This window comes from Ranitomeya imitator, chromosome 3 (assembly GCF_032444005.1).
Source record: "Ranitomeya imitator isolate aRanImi1 chromosome 3, aRanImi1.pri, whole genome shotgun sequence".
In the NCBI taxonomy this organism is placed as follows: Eukaryota; Metazoa; Chordata; class Amphibia; order Anura; family Dendrobatidae; genus Ranitomeya; species Ranitomeya imitator.
In genome coordinates, this window is record NC_091284.1 from 167,347,582 (window position 1) to 167,372,582 (window position 25,001).

The following is a 25,001-nucleotide window of genomic DNA, read 5'->3' on the forward strand; positions in this document are numbered from 1 at the left end:
CAGCATTTAAAAAAGATTCTGAATTAAAATCTTCACGGGTTTGTTTTGTAGTGAAAATAGGGTCTAAAGTATCGCCGGCATCAAACCTTAACTGTACAAAGTCGCCAGGTTCAATGTCCCTGATGATTCTATCCAGTAATGCCTGAATGCCTTCATGAACAATATTCAAGCCCTCTTCAAATGATCGTACACGCTCAAAATTTACAAATCTAAAATGATCTGTATGTATATGGCCATTAAAATTGCGGAGGGCTCTTTCATGATGATGGATGTGTTGCAAAAATACTGTATGATCGGGGCCCCGCACATTACCAGCAGCGTCAGCGTCTGCGGCTTGTGAATTTTGTGTAGATGCATGTGCGGCATCTGCAGAGCTGCCTTGGCTATGTGAGTGCTGTTCTGACTCTTGTGACGACGTCTGTGGTGGCTGTAGAGGCATTGCAGGACACATGTCACCACGACGCCTCCTAGAGCATAGCACCCGTCTAGCGCTGACCAACAATTTTAGAGCCCTCTTTATAACTCTAGCCCTATTATACCTGGGTAGTGTTAGTTTAGGTGGTTTATGCATGCCGTAGCCGACCATATCTAGTCATAATGGGGTCGCTGTAGTTGTTATCTCGCCATCCAGCAGCAGGCTCCGAAGTGCGTATAGTTCGGACTTATTAGCCTGTGTTGGGCTTTGTGTTGATAATAATTTTTCAAAAGTATCGCAAAAAAACATTATTTTGGGGACCCAGCGTTTGTAGCGTAAGTAGCGGACGAAGTGTTCCTGAAACACAAGCATTTCAACGGGGCCCCAGCTGCGGGATTCATGCTGCAGATCTATAGCTGGCGCATGAATCCGTGGTTTTTTACACACCTTAAGCTCTTTACACACCTTAACATCAGCCGGCCGCGACCTCTTTGACCGTTTCTTAACATTAACAGAGTTAGATACACAGACATGAGATATGTCACCCAAATTAGAGGGTCCTGAGGGTCCGACCCCAGAGGCATTAGCAGGCCCCGTTACACATGGCGCTGACTGTTGCATAGTGTGGGGGATACGTATAATGAGCGGTTCTACGGATGGTTGCTTACCATCAGCAAGCTGATCAATCTCGCGATCATACTCTTCACGAGTCATCGTGGCTGTTGCACCCACGGCGCAGGATGCGGTTGGTGGCTCTGTAACATGTTTTGTTTTTCGCTTATGTTTTCGGGGTGCCTCGACCACTTCTGGATATAGTAGCGCGGGGTCATTCACACGGATTGTCGATGGCTGTCCGGTGCTTGAATGGGGTATTTCACGATGGTCCGACGGTACAGGGTTTCCTGCGTCCTGCACCACGCAGATTGGTGATAGCGGATATGCTCTAACAGCTCCATTAGCCGTCTGTATCGCCGGCCACGCTGGTGCTGCGCCATTCTCGGTGATCTGTAGCGGCTGTAGAGGTGCTGGAGGTGTTTTTCTCATGACTTTGCGCTTAGCTGTAGGAAAGATTATACATGTGTCAGATATGTGCGAGACCGTCGCAGGCCGCTGCGCTTAGCTGCAGGAAAGATTATACATGTGTCAGATATGTGCGAGACCGTCGCAGGCCGCTGCGCTTAGCTGCAGGAAAGATTATACATGTGTCAGATATGTGTGTGCCCTGGATCTCAATGGTGAAGCACGTGTATCATTGATTGTACAGAGACTGTGCATGTATACCAAAATATACACTTACGGGATAGCGATGTGTGGTGAATGATTGCCGTGGCATCTTCTGTAGCTTCTGCGAGGCTCTCCATTAGCTCCGGTATATTCTCTTTTGTGAAAATTCTTCTAGGCTTCAGTTTACAAGCTATAAATAAAGATATAGGCCTTAGTAGAGGCGTAGTGGATTTTCTCAGAGCGGTTGTGCAAAAACTTTTCATACGATTCTTACCTTTTCCTTTCCGGCACCCCGGTCCGAGCTGTTTTTTAGGTGCTCTAGAATCAGGGCTGTTTCTCGGCGTGGGGGTCTGGTACATCAGTTCCTCAACAGGCAGCTGATTGTGTTCCGTGGTGGTTGGTTCTGGAAGCATGTCGACATCTGTAAAGAATTAATATATATATTTACACGTCTAAATACTTAAAAGCTATATACACACACACACACACACATACACAGCAGTCACACAACGCACCTATGATGTACTGAGTCAAAGCCCCCACAGCAGCGCCACACTCCAGAGTAGGCACGCTGAAGCCGTTTAAAAAATCATCGCTGTAGTTGCTGATAAATTCATCTACAGCATCGGGGGTGTTCCTGGTAAATTCATCTACAGCATCGGGGGTGTTCCTGGTAAATTCATCTAGATTATCGGGGAGGGCCCTGATTAATTCATCTTAAACAAGAAAGAATAAACAATATAAAGATAATATATAAAACAATCCTTACTTAGAATGGGCCACTAACAGATACATGTATATAAATCTTGAAACATACCGAGTACCGAATCCGCAACTTGACTGGAAAAAGCCGAAAAATGTTGGGATTCCATCTAAAATAAATTATCTGTGTAAATTTTTTGCGCAATCTATATTAACCACACACCACCACTCGTCAAGCTCATTTATATACACAACAAATAAAACTGCGGCCCGTGTATAAATATTCTTATACTAAGCAAATCATGGGTAATACGGCTAAGTCTTTCTATATTAATTATGCGCCACAAATATGAATTATGCGGTAAAACTATATTACACAGCCCCACTAAATATACCGCTACTGTATAAATATGACTATAAATATGTCTATGTTAAACAAAACACATGTAGTAAGTAAGCGCTGCATGCGCTAGTTAGGGCGTATTAACAGTTATTAACTACTGTATTACATAAATTATGTTATAATAGTTGTCCGCGGATAAGTCTTTCTATATTAATTATGTACCACAGAATATGGTTTATGCAGTAAAACTATATTATACAACGATACTAAATATGCAGCTATCCTCCAGTATAACACTAACTTATTAAACAAATAACACCCTTAATTATGGTTTTAGAGATGCATAGTTAAATATAATTAAGCATTTGCGAATAATAAGACAACTGTCTTATATACTTACATTTAGAATAGCTCTGCTTTTTAGTCTAGTCGGACTTCTGGTGAATGTCTGATGTACTTAGTGGTCCAGCCAGCTGTATTTATCCTGAGTGTCAGAAATCAGCTCACCTGTTAACACCCAGAAACACACCCAGTTACGCCCCATCACACGCCTTCTGTTAACACCCAGAACACAACCATACATGCAATTAATGCATGCATTAACTCACGCATGATATAGCCGGATTAAAACAGGAATTTTTATACAGCTGAATTTCTGAAAGAAGCAGGCTTTTGATTAACGAGCCACAATCATTTTAATCAATCATGACGTCTAAATCGTATGATGCCATATTAGAAAAACAATATTTTACAAGCCAGGCACCCGGATCATTCTCGATTGACAAATCTAAATACCCGTTTAGATCTGCAAGAGCGCGCGGAATAAAGAAATCTGATGTGATTGCTTGGTTGAATAAGCAAGACACCTACACGCTACACAAGCCTGCTAGAAAACGCTTTTTGACAAATAAAATTTACGTCTCGGCCATTGATGCGTAGTGGCAGGCGGATCTCTTAAGTTTAATTGACTATTCAAGGGAAAATGATAATGTCAAATACATCCTGACGGTGATTGATGTTCTATCGAGATACGCATGGTGCGTGGCCTTGACAAACAAGACAGGCGCTAGTGTCGCCAGATCGTTCGAATTAATATTTCAAAATGATAAGCGCATACCGAAGAAACTGCAGACGGATCGCGGCAAAGAATTTATAAATTCATCACTCAGGCAACTATGTAATACGCACAATATTCATCACTTTTTTACAAACAATGATGTAAAAGCCGCTATGGTCGAGCGTTTTAATCGCACATTAAAAACCCGTATGTGGCGCTATCTTACGCATCATAATACCTTTAGGTATATTGATATTTTACCGGATTTGCTGAATAGCTACAACCATACGTACCACTCAACGATCCGCTGTAGTCCCGCGTCTGTGTCAGAGAGAAACGTGATGCAAATCTGGCGCAATATTTACAGTTCTACTATTCTACTATTACTAATAAACCGATTAAACCGTCTTTAACGGTTGGCTCTCATGTCAGAATATCGCGCTATAAGTCGACCTTCTGTAAGGGCTATGAGAAGACGTACAGCGAAGAGATTTATTTAATCACCGGCGTCTCCACTAAATTTCATAAACCCCTTTATAAAATCAGTGATTTAGCCGGGGAGCCTGTAGAGGGGTCATTTTATAAGGAAGAGCTGCAAAAAATACCTATGGATGAGGATCGTGTCTACAGAGTAGAAAAAATTTTGAGAAAAAAACGTGTCAGGGGTGTGAGTCACTGCTTTGTCAAATGGCTGGGCTACCCTGAAAAATTCAATAGTTGGATCCCGGCCTCGGAGTTGACAGATATATAACCATGGAAGCGGGCTCATTTTTCGTGACATTACCCAGTAATTCGTCAATTAAAATCTACCCTGAAAACACAATATCGGAGTACAATACCAAGTTAGCGCGGGCCGTTCATCTTTCGGCAGATTATGAGGTGGCGTTAACGGAAATACAGTACCCCCATACGTGGAACACGTTTGATGCTTTTGAAGGGAGCTTCTACACGGCTAAACACGGCGAACCGTTAGTACAGTATCACATAAAATCAGGATTTTACTCGTCCATTCCTAAGCTAGTTGGCGCGGTCAATGCCCGAATAGAAGCGCTGTATTTATCTACGCCTGCCTACAGAATACGGTATGATGAGCTACGCCGCGAGGTGATCCTGCCCGACCCATCCCCTATACAATTTGCTCTGGGTACTAAGCTAAAATTTATTTTCGGACTGCAGACCGCTTTTACCCCGATTCAAAGGCTGTTTTTTATTCGCTTTTTGTATACACTGATATAATTCAACATCAACTTGTAGGTGACAGTTACGTTCAACTGCTACGAACCGTCGAAGTTAGCGGCGATGATAATGATATTGTCACGGTGCGCTACTCGCGGCCCGATTACATACCGCTGTGCAAGCAACACTTTGACTCCATAAACATTACAGTCATGTCGGACCAGAGCACGCCGGTTAAATTCAGATACGGAAAGTGTATAGTGCGATTACATATTAGACCTCGTCAGCATTGACACGATAAAATGCTGTCTCAAAGGGTGTATGGAGATCCTGCTGTTTATGCCCGCTACTATACTGCCCAGTCGGGGCACGGGCTAGAGGGATTCCGCGGGAGCGAGTACATGTATGGCTCTGGCCTGGCAGGGCTATTTAAAGGCTTATTTCGTCGCGCCGTTCCGCTTTTCAGAAAAGGCTTAGAATTAGTAAAACCACACGTTCGGACGGCTGCCCGGAACATCGCTGCAGATGCCGTGACATCAGCATCGACGGCCCTTATGAGAAGGATAAATACACCAACCCAGCAAGACGGCTCTGGGATAATCTATGTCGCTAAAAAAGACCAAAAAAGAAAGCGGCGCGTTTGCCCTCCTTTACCGCCGATGCTCATGAATAAAACTACATCCAAGAGACGCCCCCGTCAGAAACGAGTAAGACGCTCTGCGGACGACATCTTCTAATCAGTTATCATGGCTTTCCTGCATGACGCTTCTGTAGAGTGCGCAAAATCTGAACTGGATATTTTTGCCGTACCACCGACTCAAACAAGTATCGAGAAATCTCTATTTGTAGAAGTACAGCCGGTTGCTGCTCTGTCAGACAATGGACCGTTGGAGTTTTACATATCTGGCAGCGGTGATTATTATTATGATCTGAACAACACGCTGCTGTACATAAGCTGTCGCATCGTGAAGCAGGATAATACGGCCATCGCCGATGGTGCGCGTGTGGCGCTCATAAACTACCCTCTAGCCACTCTTTTTAACCAGGTCGATATTACTCTGGGAGACCGACTTATCTCACAATCGGACAATCTCTACAGCTATAGAGCGTACATAGAGACCCTTTTAAATTACAGTTCACAGACGCTTGCATCACAATTTACAGCCGGTTTGTTCTATAAAGACACTGCGGGGCATCATAATGACAGGCGCCTGGATGGCGCAAATGCTGGATTTATCAAAAGAGCCAGTGCCGCTTCTCGCTCAAAACCCATCGATCTTTTGGGGCCCATTTTTGGGGATATATTTAACCAGCCAAAGTTAATATTGAACGGTCTTGACCTTAAGGTTAAGCTGTCAAGAAATAAGGATACTTTCTGCCTCATGTCCGCAGAAGCCGAGCCGCTGAAGGTACAAATCTCGCAGGCGGCTCTCTATGTGAAAAGAGTGCAGGTATCACTGGCTGTCCGAATCGGCCACAGCCAGGCCCTCCTAGCCGCAACAGCCAAGTACGCTATTGACCGAACATGCCTGAAAGTGTACAGCATCGCCGCAGGGACACGGATCACGAACCACGAGAACCTCTTCCTAGGACAGATACCAAAAACTGTTATATTGGGGTTTGTAGATAATGAGGGCTTCAGCGGTTCTTATACAAAAAACCCACTGGACTTTCACCACTACCACGTCAACCACGCGGCATTATATCTGGATGGTCAGCAGATACCCGCGAGGCCTTATAATCCTAATTTTAATGCTGATTTAGCCATCAGAGAATATATGGCGCTTGCCCATATATCGGGCAAGCAAAAGGCTGATTGTGCCATGGCGATAGATCGTGAAGAATTTATGGCTGGCTTCACGCTATTTGCTTTTGATTTATCGCCTGATCAAGAGCCTGGAGGCCATTTCTCGCTCATTAAAACAGGTAATCTGCGTGCTGAAGTCCGCTTTGCGATAGCGACACCCCACACGATAAATATGATTGTCTTTGCAGTCAACCACACCATTCTGGAAATTAATAACAGGCGAGAGATCTTGTACGATATTAATTAAGCAACGATGGACAGTCTGCAGCTTACAGTTGTAGCGCGGTCCGATAATTATACAGACCGCATATTCGCCGGTGTGTTTCCGTGTGATTTGCTTCCGGAAGAAAGAGTGACTCAGAGACCCGCGGCATATATTGTGAATACAGACCCGGCGAATCAAGCTGGTCGCCACTGGATATTAATCGTACTCTGCGACGATAAGACGGGCATATTTTTTGACAGTTACGGCTTCCGTGCGGATAATATTATCTTTCCACGCGCTTTTGTGACATTCCTGAACAAGAATTGTTATTCTTATTGTTATCAGAACGCACAAATTCAAGATTTGTATAGCCGTGTGTGCGGTCATTATTGCATATATGTATTATACCATTTAGCTCGAGGCTTTCCATTTAAGAAGGTTTTACAAAATTTCACGTCTGACTTGCAGAATAATGATCGAACCGTATCAGGTTTTGTGACATCAAGATTTTCAGGCGCAGTCCTTTGTTCATCGTGTCGTTATCAGATTCCGCAAAGATGCATTTGTCAGCATTATGCTGTTAGCTAACTTAAAGTGTGTTTCCTTTTTTCTGTTTGTGTAAAGTGAGTGCGGTTAGCTTAAAATGTGTTCTTTATTTCCAATTAGTTCTGACAATAAAACATTTTAATGAACATAACACGCTGTATGTAGTCGTACAGATCCTAGGATATAATTATATACCATAACACCTCCAGGCAGCTGCCCCGCAGATAACACCGATGACCCACAGATAACATCTACAGGCACAAATGTGTTATAAAACAAAGTTCTGCTTCACAAAGATCACCAAACAGCATGAATTTGTACAAAAATATCTGACCCTCAGATAACACAGCTGACCCCAATTTAGTTAATGCTCAGTAGAAACACAAATAACTTCTCAGATGACATCTACAGACACAAAAAAGAGAAAGCAAAATATCAAACATTCTGCGTTATAAAAACATAAATAATACACAATGCCTGGGCACATGACCCGCAGATAACCCTACATAACCTTCAGGTACAATACAGGTACAAACAGAAAATCTGACTTTTCGGTTTGTGTAAATAAGCATTTATTGGGAAAGCAAATACAACAACAATTGGCCTAGGTGTTATAAACCTCTGACCCACAGCAGATTTTCTTTTTGTGAAAATAAACATTTAGTTAATGTTCACCATTTAGTACTAGTGTTCAGTAGAGCCACAAATAAACAGCTTTACGTTCTGAACTATATGGATACACTGTGAATAAAATACAGCTTACAGAATCAAACTCGAGCTACGTATAAAAATATAAAACAAATACGTGAATAATATCAAACTGCAACAAATTAAAGTATATCAAACGATATCAAAAGGGGAAATCAGCCAGCCTCAGGGACAGCTGGCTGACAGGAGGAGGGGAGGGGTTACACACTTTGATACACTTTGATAGGGGCGGGGCACCTGTCAGATTGAGTTTGACGAAACCACCCGATGCTACACTACTCACTTTAATAGCGGGCAGTTTGCCACAGGCTGCAGCTAATACTGCCCGCTATCAGGGTCCACAGACCAGGGCCCCTGCTCCCTCAGGGGCCCCCAGCCCACGTGGCCCCCCAGTGCGCATTAATGGAGGAGAGAGCATCAGATGACACTCCCTCTCCCATCATTCCCCTCGCCTCTAACAGCGGGTGCGTGATGACATCACTTCATCACATACCTGCTGCGTGCAAGGCCGACTGCAGCACAGCTCCTGACATCGGACCAGAGCCGCCACCAGAATCAGCGAGGGAGTGAGGAGGAGAGGCGAGTATTGTGTTTTTTTTATATATCCTGGGGCAGCATTATTTCCTATGGGGGAGCTACATTATACCATATGGGGGCAGCATTACACCCTATGAGGGGGCAGCATTATACCCTATGGGGAGCTGCATTGTACCCTATGAGGGGGCAGCATTATTCCCTATGAGGGGGCAGTATTTCCTATGAAGGGGAGCTACATTAACCCCTATCTGACCTCGGACGGGATAGTACGTCCGAGGTCAGATCCCCTGCTTTGATGCAGGGCTCCGCGGTGAGCCCGCACCAAAGCCGGGACATGTCAGCTGTTTTGAACAGCTGACATGTGCCCGTAATAGGCGTGGGCAGAATCGCGATCTGCCCGCACCTATTAACTAGTTAAATGCCGCTGTCAAACGCAGACAGCGGCATTTAACTACCGCATCCGGCCGGGCGGCCGGAAATGACATCATCGCCGACCCCGTCACATGATCGGGGGTCGGCGATGCGTCTCCATTGTAACCATAGAGGTCCTTGAGACCTCTATGGTTACTGATCGTCGGTGGCTGTGAGCGCCACCCTGTGGTCGGCGCTCACAGCACACCTCCATTTCTGCTACATAGCAGCGATCAGCAGATCGCTGCTATGTAGCAGAGGCGATCGCGTTGTGCCTGCTTCTAGCCTCCCATGGAGGCTATTGAAGCATGGCAAAAGTAAAAAAAAAAAAAGTTGAAAAAAATGTTAAAAAAATAAAAAATATATAAAAGTTTAAATCACCCCCCTTTCGCCCCAATCAAAATAAATCAATAAAAAAAATATAAAATCTACACATATTTGGTATCGCCGCGCTCAGAATCGCCCGATCTATCAACTAAAAAAAAGCATTAACCTGATCGCTAAACAGCGTAGCGGGAAAAAAATTCAAAACGCCAGAATTACGTTTTTTTGGTCGCCGCGACATTGCATTAAAATGCAATAACGGGCGATCAAAAGAACGCATCTGCACCGAAATGCTATCATTAAAAACGTCATCTCGGCACGCAAAAAATAAGCCCTCAACCGACCCCAGATCACGAAAAATAGAGACGCAATTTTTTTATTTTTTTTTTAGCATTTAGTGAACCTAGCAAAAAAGCCAAACAAAAAACAAGTGTGGGATTGCACTTTTTTTGCAATTTCACCGCACTTGGAATTTTTGTCCCATTTTCTAGTACACGACATGCTAAAACCAATGATGTCGTTCAAAAGTACAACTCGTCCCGCAAAAAATAAGCCCTCACATGGCCAAATTGACGGAAAAATAAAAAAGTTATCGCTCTGGGAAGGAGGGGAGTGAAAAACGAACACGGAAAAACGAAAAATCCCAAGGTCATGAAGGGGTTAAACCCTATGGGAGGCAGCATTATTCCCTATGTGGGGAAATAAATTATACCCTATAAGGGGGCAGCATTATTTCCTATGGGGGGAGCTACATTATACCCTATGGGGGAGCTGTATTGTACTCTATGAGGGGGGCAGCATTATTCCCTATGGGGAGTTACATTATACCCTATGAGAGGAGGCAGCATTATACCCAAAGAGGGCGGCAGCATGATACCCTATGAGGGGGCTGCATTATACTCCGAGGGGGCTACATTATATTCTGTGGGGGAGGCGTTATACTATATGAGGGGGGGCATTATATTATATGTAGGGGCTGCATTATACTCTGAGGGGGCTACATTGTATTCTGGGGGCTGTATTGTACTATATGAAGGGGGCTGCTTTACACCGTATGAGGGAGCTACATTCTATAGGGGGCGCATTATACCTTAAGAGGGGGTTGCATTATTCTCTGAGGCTGGTTGCATTACATTCTATGGGGGGCTACATTATATTTTATGCGAGGCTGCATTACATTCTATAGTGGGGATGAATTATACCTTATGAGGGGGTTGCATTATACTCTATGAGGTTGGTTGCATTATATTCTATGGAGGGCTACATTATGGGGGACTGCATTAAATTCTATGAGGGTGTTGCATTATACTATATCAGGGCTGCATTATATTATGTGAGGGAGCTACATTATACTATATGAGGGGGCTACTTTATATACTATGAGGGGGCTGCATTGTAGCCTATGAGGGGCTACTTTATATTCTATGAGTTGGCTACTTTATATTCTATAAGGGGGGGCTATCCCAACCCCTGCTACATAATTAAGATGTGTACTACCTTATATTATACCCTGATATTAGCACGTTTTACCACACAATTGGTGGTCTTGTATTTATTTCTATGTAGCTACATAGTGGGCCCCAAGAATAATTTTCTCTGGTGGGCCCAAGGTGCTCCAGTCCGACGCTAGCCTAGACCCCCACAGATCTAAAGCACTTCAAGTTTTATTCACGCTTATTTGCATACAGCATGGCATTGATTGCTCAAACTCTGTGTTTTAAACTCCAACATAAAATATATGAACAAAATAAGTAAAATCAGTAACTGGATACATGAGCTATTATCTCTATATAATTTTAATAGTAATCCAAAAATAATTTTAGTATATCTAATAAAATGACAATATATTTGTATATCAAAACTAACTCCGATTTCAGATTCACAAATATCAGTAGGCTGAGATCTAATCTGGGTAAACCAGAAGATCTGAGAAATGAGATATAACAAGAACAGTTGCCATGCTGTTACATGCTGAGTACATAGCTAATCAGGTATCTAAACACTATAGGGTGTAAAGCTAAACATATTCTATAGACTTGTTTCCTGTTCCCTGGCAACACTGATTATTAGCTGGCTCAACAATCGTGCTTATTTTGTGCAAAGACGAGTCAGAGGACAGAAGTATTACGCTGAGGAGGAAATCAAGCCAAGGCCAATACGAATAGGTTTTTCACAATTCCAGGTAACATGGCTCGTTCATTTAAAATCCTTACACCATACTTGCTAAAACCTAACCATTTTTTATTTTCTCCTCAGTGACTGGATATAGATGACTGTGATAAGTGATTGTGGAACGGAGAAGCTGCTAAAGATCGTCAGGTCATGCCCTACCTGGCCCACACAGCTAATCTTCAAATTGCCGGATTTGCTATTTCGACTGTGGGCTGGATTTTGGGTTCCATTTCTACAGGACTTGTGCAGTGGAGAGTATGGCACGTGGCTAACACCACCCTCATTACCTCTGGAATTGCTTGGATAGGAATATGGAGGACTTGCTTCTTCAGTCATGTTTTAGTATCACCTAACCTGGAGAATATGTACTGTCAGCATTTTAGTGTGAAGGACTCCTTCATACCTCGGGAAATATTTGTGGCACAAGGACTTATGTTAGTGGCTATCATTCTTGGGGCAGCTGGGAACGCTGTATGTGTCTTTGGACTAAAAAATGTTTTTCAAGGTACAAGTCATGTACCAAGGATTCCTTATTGGTTTACAACAAGCGGGATCTTAATCATAATGTCCAGCATTTCCATTATGATTTCTGTGGCCTGGAACATGCACTCAGTTGTCAATAATTTCAGTATACCCTTTCCAAATACATTTGTGATGCCGTCCAGCCCTGAGAAGCAGGAAGTAGGTGCTGCGATTTCGGTGGGAGTTGTCTCCGCTATTTTACTTTTTACAAGCGGAATCTTTTTCCTGTGCTATAGGTTACCAGGAGATTTTGATAATAAACTATATCCTATTAGTGACAAGGATTCTATATTCTCCGACAGAACCAGCATAGGCTCAGGACTAACTGAAAAATCCAGAAGCTTTATTTCATTAAAACATCATTTAAATGGAACTATTCATTGTGATGGAATTAGGAATGAGGCCTTTGTCTGGGAGTTAGATGACAAGCTATGAATGTATATACATATGATGGTGGATTACTGTTGCAGAAATAGTTGGCATAAAAAAATAGTTATTAGTTATTTTCCCAGTGCAATCTTATTCCTATCGGAAATACTGATGTTTTAATCTTCACTATTTTTTCTTCATGTAGTAGTAGTTTTCAAGTAATGAATGGAACAGTTACCTATAGGAACCAACCAGGCAACTGATTTTACTTTTTCATAATCCTTAGAAAAAGGAAAGTTGGAATCCAACTGGCTGCTATGAACACCGCTGATATTTTTCATTTGTATAAATGTAACCAAAATTAGTGCTAAGAAAATGTAGACGAGTTACAAATACTAACCTATGTGGTCACTGGTTTGACTCTCTAGAAGACATTAGAAAAATGAAAGATTAGTACAGTACTCCACTCCTTCTTGGCATTCATTTATTTCCTCCAAATCTGTTTTAAATCTTAAAGTGTCTCTTTTGAAAAAATGTTTTTAGATATTATGCAACATTAATTAATCTAATAAATTATATATATATATTTTACAATGCTAGGTAGTTTTTCAATATAGCAATGCACGTGGTTAGGTGTTTAAATCAAACCATTTTAACAGTAATATCATTCCTATGAAAATGTACTGATAAAGTTACCAAATCCTGGGCAAATGACTATTTTAATGTTGATATTTTATGTTATGTACAAACAGATATAGACCTATGGGCTGTAAATAAAATCCATAACATGTTGTTCCTGATTACATAATCACAGACATAGATAAGCAGGTCATTAGGTAATTAACACTGAATGCAATGCCTATATACAGTCTATATATATATATATGTATATATACAGGGCTGCCACAAGAAATTTTGGGGCCCCATACTGGCAAATTTTTCGGGGCCCCCTTGAGACTCGGCCCAGGCTCCACCCCAGCCCCGCCTCCACACTCCACCCCTCAAACTGTCCATAGTCCCACCGCTCCCTCTTGGAAAAACTCCGCTTCTCAACTATCACACATTAACAGTACCCATCACCAGATCACACATATAGCCGGCAGCTTTTGTTTTGGCCAAAAAGATTTTTTAAGCCGCCACCATAACACGGTAGACACTTTTGGCCGGGTCCTACTCTGCTGTAACCTAGTAAATATTTGTTAAAATATGCAATACACTTTAGGTATATTTTTATTTATTTTTCTATTTTTAAAATGACCAATAATATCACATACAAGGATCAAATACCGCTACACCATGTCAAGACCACATATTACCGCCACAGTGATCGAATAACATCACATACAAGGAAGAAATACCACAACACCATGACCAGACACCATATTATTACCACATAGTGACCAAATAGCACATACAAGGGACAAATACCCCCGCACCATGACCAGACCATATATTACCACCAGTGACCGAATAATATCACATACAAGGAACAAATTCCACCGCACCATGACCAGACCACATATTACCACCACAAAGTGACCAAATACTACAATACTGATCAGTTATAAAAAAAACACAATACCATCACCATAAGTGCCATTATAAACAGGAGATCTGTACTTAGTATGCAGTGTCTGTGTACAGGTAATACAGTGATCACTGGTGATATTATACACAGGAGCTCTGTATATTATGTATAGGTAATACAGTGATCACTGGTGACATTATACACAGGAGCTCTGTATATAGTATACAGTGTATAGTGTCAGTGTATAGGTAACACACTGAATCACCTGTGACGTCTCTAGGTGAAGTCCTTCATTTATCAACTTTCATCCAGCACAGACCACCGTCACTTCATCCAGCCAAAACTTGTCTCTGCAGGAAATAACACAGTTATCTCGAGCTCCGCTTGCAGAACACATTACTTAATTTTTCCCAACTTCTACATTACACCACATGAAGAAAAAAAAAAGTATCACTCTACACAGTAACAGAACCGCCCCCTCCATATAAAACAGTATACTCAAAAAATAAAATAAATATGTCACTGCAGTAATAATATCCCTTAATTAGCCCCTATGGTAATAATATTCCCCATCCTGGCCCTTGTGTGTCTCATTCCTGGCTCCAGCCATATGTTATCGCATCCTGCCCTCATGAGTATCCATTCTGCCCCATATGATCTCCCCATCCTGCCCCACCTGTCTCCATCGTATCCATCCTGCCCCATGATCCTGCACGATCTGTCTCCAATCCTACCCCCAGTGTCTCCAATCATGCCCCCATGTCTTTCATTCTGCACCGTGTTTCCAATCATGCCCATATCTCCATTCTGCCCTCAGTGTCTCCAGCATTTCTGCCCCCAGTGTCTCCAGCATTCTGCCCCAATGTCCAGCATCTCTGCCCCAGTGTGTCCAGCATTTCCGCCCCAGTGTGTCCAGCATTTCTGCCCCAGTGTGTCCAGCATTTATGCCCCAGTGTGTCCAGCATTTCTGCCCCAGCGTGTCCAGCATCTCTGCCCCAGCGAGTCCAGCATTTCTGCCCCAGTGTGTCCAGCATCTCTGCCCCAGCGTGTCCAGCATTCTGCCCCGGGGCCCCCTGGATAGCCACTTGCCTGGCCACACTCCTGCAGCGGGCGAAGCTCACTCCCTCCATGCAGGTGAAGCGCGCATTCACCGGCGGCTGACAATAACGTCAGACGCCAGTGAAGTGCGCGCTGCAGCTCAAGTCAGCTGCCAGCCTCCGATTGGCTGGTGGCTGTTAACTATTGACGTGCGTGCCGCAGCACCTGTAGGGGGGCCCGGTGAGCAGATGCCCACCGGGTCCCATACGCCAGTCAGGGCAGTAATGCCCTGATGGCGACCCTGTGTGTATATATATATATATATATATATATAGGACAGGAGAAGTGGAACTGTTCAATTTATATATAAATAAACTTTTTCTCCACTCATGGTTAGTGGTTGGGTGAAGCCATTTATTGTTAAACTACTGTGTGTTCTCTTTTTAAATCATAATGAAAATCCAAAACATCCAAATGACCCTAATCAAAAGTTCACATACCCTGGTGATTTTGGCCTGATAACATGCACAGAAGTTGACACAAATGGGTTTGAATGGCTACTAAAGGTAACATCATCACCTATGACCTGTTTGCTTGTAACCAGTGTGTGTGCATAAAAGCTGAGTGACTTTATGGGATCCAGACAGACTGTTGCATCTTTCATCCAGCCACTGACGTTTTTGGATTGTGAGTCAAGGGGAAAGCAAAAGAATTGTCAACAGGTCTAGGGGAAAAGGTAGTTGAACTGTATAAAACAGAAAAGGGATACAAAAAGATATCCAAGGAACTGATAATGCCAGTCAGCAGCATTCAAACTGTGAGCACTGTAAAAACAAAACCACGGTCAGGCAGACCAACAAAAATGTCATCCACAACTGCCAGGAAAATTGTTCAGGATGCAAAGAAAAGCCCACAAATAACATCATCTGAAATACTGGACTCTCTGAAAACCAGCAGTGTGGCTGTTTCAAGATGCAAAATAAAGAGGCACTTGAAGAAAAATGGGCTGCATGGTCGAGTCACCAGAAGAAAGCCATTATTGAGCAAATGCCACAAAGTATCTTGCCTACAATACGCATAGCAGCACAGAGACAAGCCTCAAAACTTCTGGAACAAGGTAATTTGGAGTGATGAGACCAAATTTTTACTTTTTGGCCACATCCATAAACATTACATTTGGAGAGGGGGTCAACAAGGCCTATGATGAAAGGAACACCATTCCTACTGTAAAGCATGGAGGTGGATCACTGATGTTTTGGGGATGTGTGAGGTACAAAGGCACAGGAAACTTGGTCAAAGTTGAAGGAAAGATAAATGCAGCATGTTATCAGAAAATACTGGAGACAAATTTGCAATCATCAGCCCGGAAACTGCGCATGGGACGTACTTGGACGTTCCAACATGACGATCCAAAACACAAGGCCAAGTCGACCTGTCATTGGCTACAGCAGATCAAAGTGAAGGTTCTGGAGTGGCCATATCAGTCTCCTGACCTCAATATCATTGAACCACTCTGGGGAGATCTCAAGCGCACAGTTCATGCTAGACAGCCCAGGAATTTACAGGAACTGGAGGCTTTTTGCCAAGAAGAGTGGGCAGCTTTACATCTGAGAAAATAAAGAACCTCATCCACAACTGCTACAAAAAACTTCAAGCTGTCATTGATGTTAGAGGGGGCAATACACGGTATTAAGAGATGGGGTATGGGAACTTTTGATCAGGGTCATTTGGATGTTTTGGGTTGTCATTATGATTTAAAAAGAGAAAACACATTAGTTTGACAACCAAGAGAAAGCAGAAAATCTCCCATCAAAACTTCCTTGAAGAGATCTAATTTGGAATTTACCTGGAAAATCAATAATTCCATATGGATCCATCCAAATTTTCCAAAATCATTCCAGTCTACACTTCCTAAAACTTTAAAATATTTCTGCTAGGTTTATTATTTGGTGAAGTCCTTCTTTAAATGAATGAACATCACTGAATAATTTTAGGGTAGTCTCATACCTATAATCAATCTATATAATCGTCTAAGGGGTACGTCCGTCTGTCTGTCACGGAAATCCCACGTCGCTGATTGGTCGCGAATTCGCCCTTCCCTATTCCCCTCCACTCAGTGCCCCCTCCCTACTCCCCTCCAGTCAGTGCCCCTATAGCGGTTTAGCAGTCTGTTAAATGGACTGCGTTACACGGGGGCATAACGCGGCATAAGCAGTCGGTTAACGTTGCTATTAACCCTGTGTGACCAACTTTTTCCTCAGCATCAATAGTAAAAAGATCTAATGTTAAAAATAATTACAAAAAATAAAAAAATCATTATATTCTCACCTTCCGGCGCCTTTCCTGCTCCTTGCGACGCTCCGGTCCCAAGAATGCATCGCGGCAATGACCAAAAATGACGTAGCGGTCTCACAAGACCGCTACATCATCACATGTTATTGCCGCAAAGCATTACTGGGAATGGAACGTCATGAGGAGCATCGCTAAAGACCTGGGCCGCCGGAAGGTGAGTATATAACTATTTTTTATTTTAATTCTTTTTTAACAGGGATATGGTGCCCACATTGCTATATACTACGTGGGTTGTTATATACTGCGTGGCCTGTGTTGTATACTACATCTCTGTGCTATATACTACGTGGGCTGTGTTATATATCGGGTGGGCTGTGCTATATACTACGTGGGCTGTGCTATATACTACGTGGGCTGTGTTATATACTATGTGGCCTGTGTTATATACTATGTGGCTGTGCTATATACTACGTGGCTGTGCAATATACTACGTGGCTGGGCAATATACTAAGTGGGCTGTTTTATATACTACGTGGCTGTGCTATATACTACATGGGTTGTGTTATATACTACATGGCTGTGCTATATACTACGTGGCTGTGTTATATACTACGTGGCCTGTGTTATATACTACGTGGGCTGTGTTATATACTGCGTGGGCTGTGCTATTTACTACTATACATATTCTAGAATACCCGATGCGTTAGAATCGGGCCACCATCTAGTGTCCTTAATAATTATCTTTAAGACCTAAGCAATTATATAATTTTCTTTATTACAAAATTCCCTACCTTTCTCCCTATCCTGCTAATCTCTATATGTGTTTTTTCTTTACTTCCTGTGATGTTTCGTTTGAGGTGAGTCTCAAATGGGGACATCACAGGAGGATGGCCTTGTAGTCACTTTTTTGCTGCTTCTATCAACCCCCTAGAACAAGACTTCATCACTAACCACAGCTTTGTTGCGGCTGTTCCCTGATGATGTCCTCTTTCAGGGTTGTATAATGGAGAAGCAACAGCAGCTTCAGTAGCTGCCTCCACACTTCTCACCTCCCACCCGTGCACATCTTTGGTCACCGTGGCCATAGTTCCTTATTCTGACACTGCCATCTATTTACCTGAAATGAGACGTAATTAGGGTATGGTGATCGAAACAGTGTGGATGACGGTAGTGACGCCTCATAGCTTCACGACGGCCCTCAAATGAATCGTCAACCGGGAACGGTGATAAAAGCCCCGCTCCATGATGACAATTTGTTTCATGGTGGTGATAGAAGCTGTGGGGCGTTGCAGCTATCACTCACTCTTCCGCTATCACTTCCCCCTGATGACATCTAACATCAGCAGTAAGGACTGTGGTGCTGGAAATTGAAGATGCCGGGTGTCAGAAAACTGGTAGCTGCCACTGAAGAAGCCGGTGGCAGCCACTGTACCTGTGGTCACTTCACCATAACCTCCCCGGCCATTAGGACGTCATTAGGGGAAGATGGTAACAAAAGCTGTGCTACCTGACCACAGCTCCTTTACCTTGATGATGTCTTTTTTTTCAAGTGAAAAAAGCAGCAGGAAAGTGACTGCAGGTCCATCCTCCTGTGATGTCACATTTGAGACTTCCCTCAAACGAAACGTCACAGAAAGTAAAGAAAAATATTACAGATAAAGGGAGAATATACAGTAGATATTTATAATGGGAATTTGACAACCTTATTAATTTTCTTTTTCGTTTCGATATAGAGCTGAAATCCCTAGCAGGGAAAATTTTACCAAAACTAGGGCTAAGAATATTTTATTCAATCACACTTGTAATGAAATATTACGTTTGCCACCATTAGGTGGTACTTAGGAACGTAGTGCATATTGTACGGTCATTGGGTTTCAATTGCTACATGTAATATACCAATTCAATCAGTACAAAAAACTGTTCTGTATACCTTGCACCATCTTTATTAGATGTTTTAGACATTTATTTTATTCAAGAAGAGGAGCGTGGCTTAGTGGGGAATCTGTCACCAGGTTTTTGCTGCCCCATCTGAGAGCAGCATCATGTAGGGGTAGAGACCCTGATTCCAGCAATGAATCTCATACTTTACTTGGCTGCTTGCTGGAGTTCTAATCAAAAACGTTTTTCTCTGCTGTAGATCTGCCAGATGGCGGCTCTCTACACAGTATGGCATTGTTCCTTCAGGGCTGACAGTGCAGCTTGTGTAAGAAGAATGGTAACATCCAGCTGTCAATTTATTCATACATCTGCAGCAGGGAAATAACAGAGGGACGGCTCACCGCAGTGTTATCAAGAATAGCATTGTTGTTTCAAAGAAAAAACAAGAATGTATTAAAAAGACATAAGAAGAGGTGGCGTGTCTTCTTTTACGTCCAGCTTTCCATTATGATTACATCTATTCACTTTTTAGTCATATTTGACACCAGCGCAGCATCACACTGTGTAATGGCTGCAGATCATGCCGTATTCACTTCTCATAATTCTCTATCTCTCTAGTATCTATCTATTTCTCTATCCATCTATTTCTCTATCTATCCATCTATATCTATCTATCTCTCTATCTAACTTAACCTAGATATGTAAATTTGCATCCCACTGCATTCTGTAGATTCTAGCAGCATAAAATTCTGGACACAAGTTTGTCTGCCCATGTCTGCTAATGTGAAAAAGTAAAATCCAAGAAGAATAAAGCTGTGTGCACACGTTGCCTTTTTTTAGAGCTTTTTTTTCTTCAGTTTTGCCACAAAATCTTAAATATTTTCTGTTGCAGGAAAAGGAAATGAGAATCCTGAAGTCTCATGCACACGTTGCTCATTTTTGACAGGTGTCACCCATACTAATGAGTGGGGAAAAATGTGCACTAAAAGCGCATGTAAAAAACACGAAAAAAACCAAGCATATTTTAAGCTGCAATTTTTATGGCAAGTGATGTAGAAATGGTGGGACAAAAATTTCTGCAGCGAATACTTAACATGTGCACCTACCTTAAGGATTACACAAAATACTGACAGCAAATATGTTTACAAGGGATGTTTTAATCTTAATTCTCTTAGTATTGTTCTTACAAGAGGTTTTTGTATCCTGGAAACATCAGTATATAGTGCGTGGTGGCATTCATCTTTTACTGACAGTTTGTACCTGAGGCTTGTGTTTTGTATTACTTAGAATAAAAATGCCATACCATATTATGGGATTTGATACCTAACACCTAAAAACACAATGGGGTGGATATGTGATAGTTTGTCCTCACCCATCACAGATTGAAATATTTTACAGCATTTTCATGTATTTGGCCATGATGACATTATACTGCTCTAATATCTGATTTGAGATCTGCATAAAAACATGTATATAAAGGTACCTTCACACTCAGCAACTTTACAATGAGAAAGACAACGATCCGTGACGTTGCAGCGTCCTGGATAGCGAGCTCGTTGTGTTTGACACGCAGCAGCGATCAGGATCCTGCTGTGACATCGCTGGTCGGAGCTAGAAGTCCAGAACTTTATTTGGTCGTCAGGTCGTCGTGTTTGACAGCAAAAGCAACGATGCCAGCAATGTTTTACATGGAGCTAACAACCAGCTACAACGATAAGTGAGTCGCCGTTACGTCACTGGATCGCTCCTGCATCGTTCTGGAGCTGCTGTGTTTGACGTCTCTACAGCGACCTAAACAGCGACGCTGCAGCGATCGGCTCTTTGTCTATATCGCTGCAGCATCGCTGAGTGTGACGGTACCTTAAGTGAGATATTTGAAAGATATTGTCACGATCAGCTGCGGCCGCAAAGGCGGCCCAGCCCATAAACGCCCCCAAGCCGACCAACCTCAGAAGGCGTGGGGCGCGCATCCCAAGGGGACGAAATACGGACCCTTTAAACCGCAGAGGGAGACCCGGGCCTGGAGGGCAGCGACCGGGGTTCTGTGGCAGCAGAGCATGTGGACAAGGAAAGAGACACGTAGGACATGATTACACCGATACTTCAGGTATAGAGACAGTAAAGTTTACTAAAGCAAAGTCACACAGTACATAAACAAAACATGATGATGTCAGGATCCTGATTCCACACCTCAGAAGGGTACGACCCAGTGGACCCCAGGGCACCAACGGATCACCGACGCACAGATAGCCGAAATATCAGGACCCAGGCAGGACATCAGGGTACATGAGGACATCAGGGTACAGGCAAGACATCAGGATACAAACAGGACATCTGGACTTAGGAAAGACCTCAGGACATCAGGACACCAGGGAACAGACAGGATATCAGGACATCAGGGTCCATGAGGTCATCAAGACACAGGCAGGACATCAAGACATCTGGACCCAGGGTCACAGGCAGGCATCAGACAGGAGTCGTTCGGTTCCGGACATCCGACACGACCTACAGGCACCACCAGAGACATCAGACTCCAAGCTCCAGACAGCGGTCATCAGGTTCCAGACTGCGGTCATCAGGCTCTGGGCATCGGACCTAGGAAGGAACTCAAGTGTGATGGTGCAAACACCGCCGTACTTGACATGAGCCAGACAGGGTTAACACCGCATGGTAGTCTGAGCACAGAGTAGTAGATGCTCAGCAGAAATACCGGTTTCAAGAGACTCAAAGTCACTGGGAGTGAGGCTCCAAATGCAGAGGGATTCCAGGAACATAATCACAGCAGACACAGTTCAGACAGGTTCAGGTACAGGACAGGAACAGGATCAAGGATTCGGGCCTGGATATACCGCCTCCAGGACAGGCGCCAGAACAGGACAAAACAGGAATCAAGGCAAGGACTTTGGTACCAAAACATAGACAGGAAAGGTGCAGGAACACAAACACACAAAGTTCAAGAGCTTTGTGAGTGTAGCTCAGGCCCCGCCCATAGGGCAGGGGAGCTTTATATATGAGCTGCCCCTCAGCAATTGGCTGGGGACAGCATTTGAAGTACACACCCTAACCCTGATAAAAGTAGGGGAGGTGTGGCCTCGCATGCCCTAAGCACAAACAGAAACCATTACAGCACACAGTGCAGGATCTGAGGCTCAGGGCACCTGGCTGAGACTGCATGAACTGAGCCACGTGGAAAATCATGCACCAACTGCAAATGACCTCACAACCCGCGGACAGCTTCAAAGCAGCAACCAGGACCGCACATGAGGAAGGTATGCAGCAGGGCAAATACCAAAACGCCCATGTACGACTGCGCAGCAGAGCAGGGAACTGAGAAGGCTCCATTAAGGTTACAGCCAACAGTATCCCAACTCAAATTAGGGGGAAAAGAGTAAAGGGTTAAAGCAAACATATGCATTGTCATGCCAAAAACCAGAAACAGACAGAACTGCATGACAGATATTATTTAACTATAAAAAAATAACTGGAGTATAAGTTGGTATGCATGTAAAATATAGGAGCATGTTTACACTGGCCATAAAACAGATAAAATATAAGATATAAACAAAATGAACATGTACCCTGCTGTAAGTAAATAAGTGAAAGCAATAACACATAAATAACACAGGGTACTTAGCAAACAAACATATACGTCTACAGAGAGCACATACACATATGCAGTTGTGTGAAAAAGTGATTTCCTATTCTTTTGTGACACTTAAATGTTTCAGATCACCAAACAAATGTAAATATTATACAAAGATAACACAAGTAAACACTAAATGCAGTTTTTAAATTAAGGTCTTTATTATTGAGGGAAAAAGACATCCAAACCTACAGGGCTCTGTGTGAAAAAGTGATTACCCCTTCCTTAAAACATAAATTAACTGTAATTTATCACATCTTCGGAAAGCTGAGATCAAATTCCCTAGCCACACCAAGGCCTGATTACTACCAAACCTGTTCCCAATCAAGAAATCACTTAAATAGGAACTGCCTGACAAAGGGAAGTAGACCAAAAGACCTCAAAAGCTAGACATCATACAGTGATCCAAAGACATTCTGGAACAAATAACGAACAAATTAACTGAGATCTATAAGTCTGGAAAAGGCTATAAAGCCATTTCTAAAGCTTTGGGACTCCAGTTAACCACATTGAGAGCCATTATCCACTAAAGACAATAACATGGAACAGTGGTGAACCTTTCCAGCTGCAGCCAACTGACCAAAATTACCCCAAGAGGTCACAAAAGACCCCACAACAACATCCAAAGAACTGCAGGCCTCACTTGCCTCAGTTAAAGTCAGTGTTCATGACTCCACCATAAGAAAGAGACTAGTGGTGGTAGTGTGATGGTGTGGGGCTGTTTGGCTGCTTCAGGATCTGGAAAACATGCTGGAGTAAATGGAACCATGAATTCTGCTGTCTAACAAAAAATCCTGAAGGAGAATGTCCGGCCATCTGTTCGTCTGGTAAAGCTGAAGCGCACTTGGGTTATGCAGCAGGACAATGATCCAAAACACATCAGCAAGTCCACCTCTAAATAGCTTTAGAAAAACAATATTAAGACTTTGGAGTGGCCTAGTGAAAGTCGTGACCTTAATCCGTTTGAGATGCTGTGGCATGACCTTAATAATAAAGACCTTCATTTAAAAACTGCATTTTGTGATTACTTCTGTTATCTTTGTCTAATATTTAAATTTGTTTGGTGATCTCAAACATTTAAGTGTGACAAACATGGGAAGGAATAGGAAATCATGAAGGGGCAAACACTTTTTCATATATGAAGACACAAAAAGAGCACAGCGAGGTCAAAAATACTCCGTTGTAAAAACGTTACAGTAAATAAGCAAGTGCTAGTCAAAAAATGAAAAAAAAAACCAGGGTATTTAGTTAATACGTTTTTTGCAAAAAATGTATATTAAGCTGCTCCACCAATCGTCAAGGTATACCTATAATAGAGCAGTCCTATCTAATGTATATAATCCCTATCTGATGTATTAAAAACCTGATCATCTGTATAGTACCTGTATAAGCAGGGTTCAGAGAGAAAATATCCATGAGGACATACTAGATGGAACAGCTTCAGAGCAAATGGCCCACAGAGGAGTGGTGGACTCCCCAGTCTTGTAGAAACAAGAAAACAATTATAGAACAAAAAACACATGGGCTACTTGCACAGTGAACAAGTCTGTAGGAACATGTTCACACCACCAAGAAACTTGAAGACACAAAAAGAGCACAGCGAGGTCAAAAATACTCCGTGGTAAAAAAGTCACAGTAAATAAGCAAGTGCTAGTAAAGAAAAACAGGGTATTTAGTTAATACGTTTTTTTGCAAAAAAATGTATATTAAGCTGCTCCACCAATCGTCAAGGTATATCCATAATAGAGCAGTCCTATCTAATGTATATAATCCCTATCTGATGTATTAAAAACCTGATCATCTGTATAGTACCTGTATAAGCAGGGTTCAGGGAGAAAATATCCATGAGGACATACTAGATGGAACAGCTTCAGAGCAAATGGCCCAAAAAGGAGTGGTGGACTCCCCAGTCTTGTAGAAACAAGAAAACAATTGTAGAACCAAAAACACATGGGCTACTTGCACAGTGAACAAGTCTGTCAGAACATGTTCACACCACCAAGAAACTTGAAGACACAAAAAGAGCACAGCGAAGTAAAAAATACTCCGTTGTAAAAAAGTCACAGTAAATAAGCAAGTGCTAGTCAAAAAATGAAAAAAACAG

At 42.7% G+C, this 25,001-nt stretch overlaps 1 protein-coding gene across 2 annotated transcripts in view; it reads left to right on the forward strand.

Annotated features, from left to right (window-relative positions):
* The window catches only part of CLDN34 (claudin 34), a 47,083-nt gene that overhangs the window by 18,705 nt on the left and 3,377 nt on the right, over positions 1–25,001 (forward strand). Inside the window, exon 2 of one of the 2 annotated variants that reach the window (XM_069760075.1) lies at positions 11,712–13,280. The exons of the other annotated variant lie outside the window; for it this stretch is intronic. Within the exon in view, the coding sequence (XP_069616176.1) occupies positions 11,778–12,584 (807 nt within the window). The 5' untranslated portion in view covers positions 11,712–11,777 and the 3' untranslated portion in view covers positions 12,585–13,280. Of the gene's footprint in view, positions 1–11,711; positions 13,281–25,001 lie in introns of those variants that run through there. 2 annotated transcript variants of the gene reach the window in all.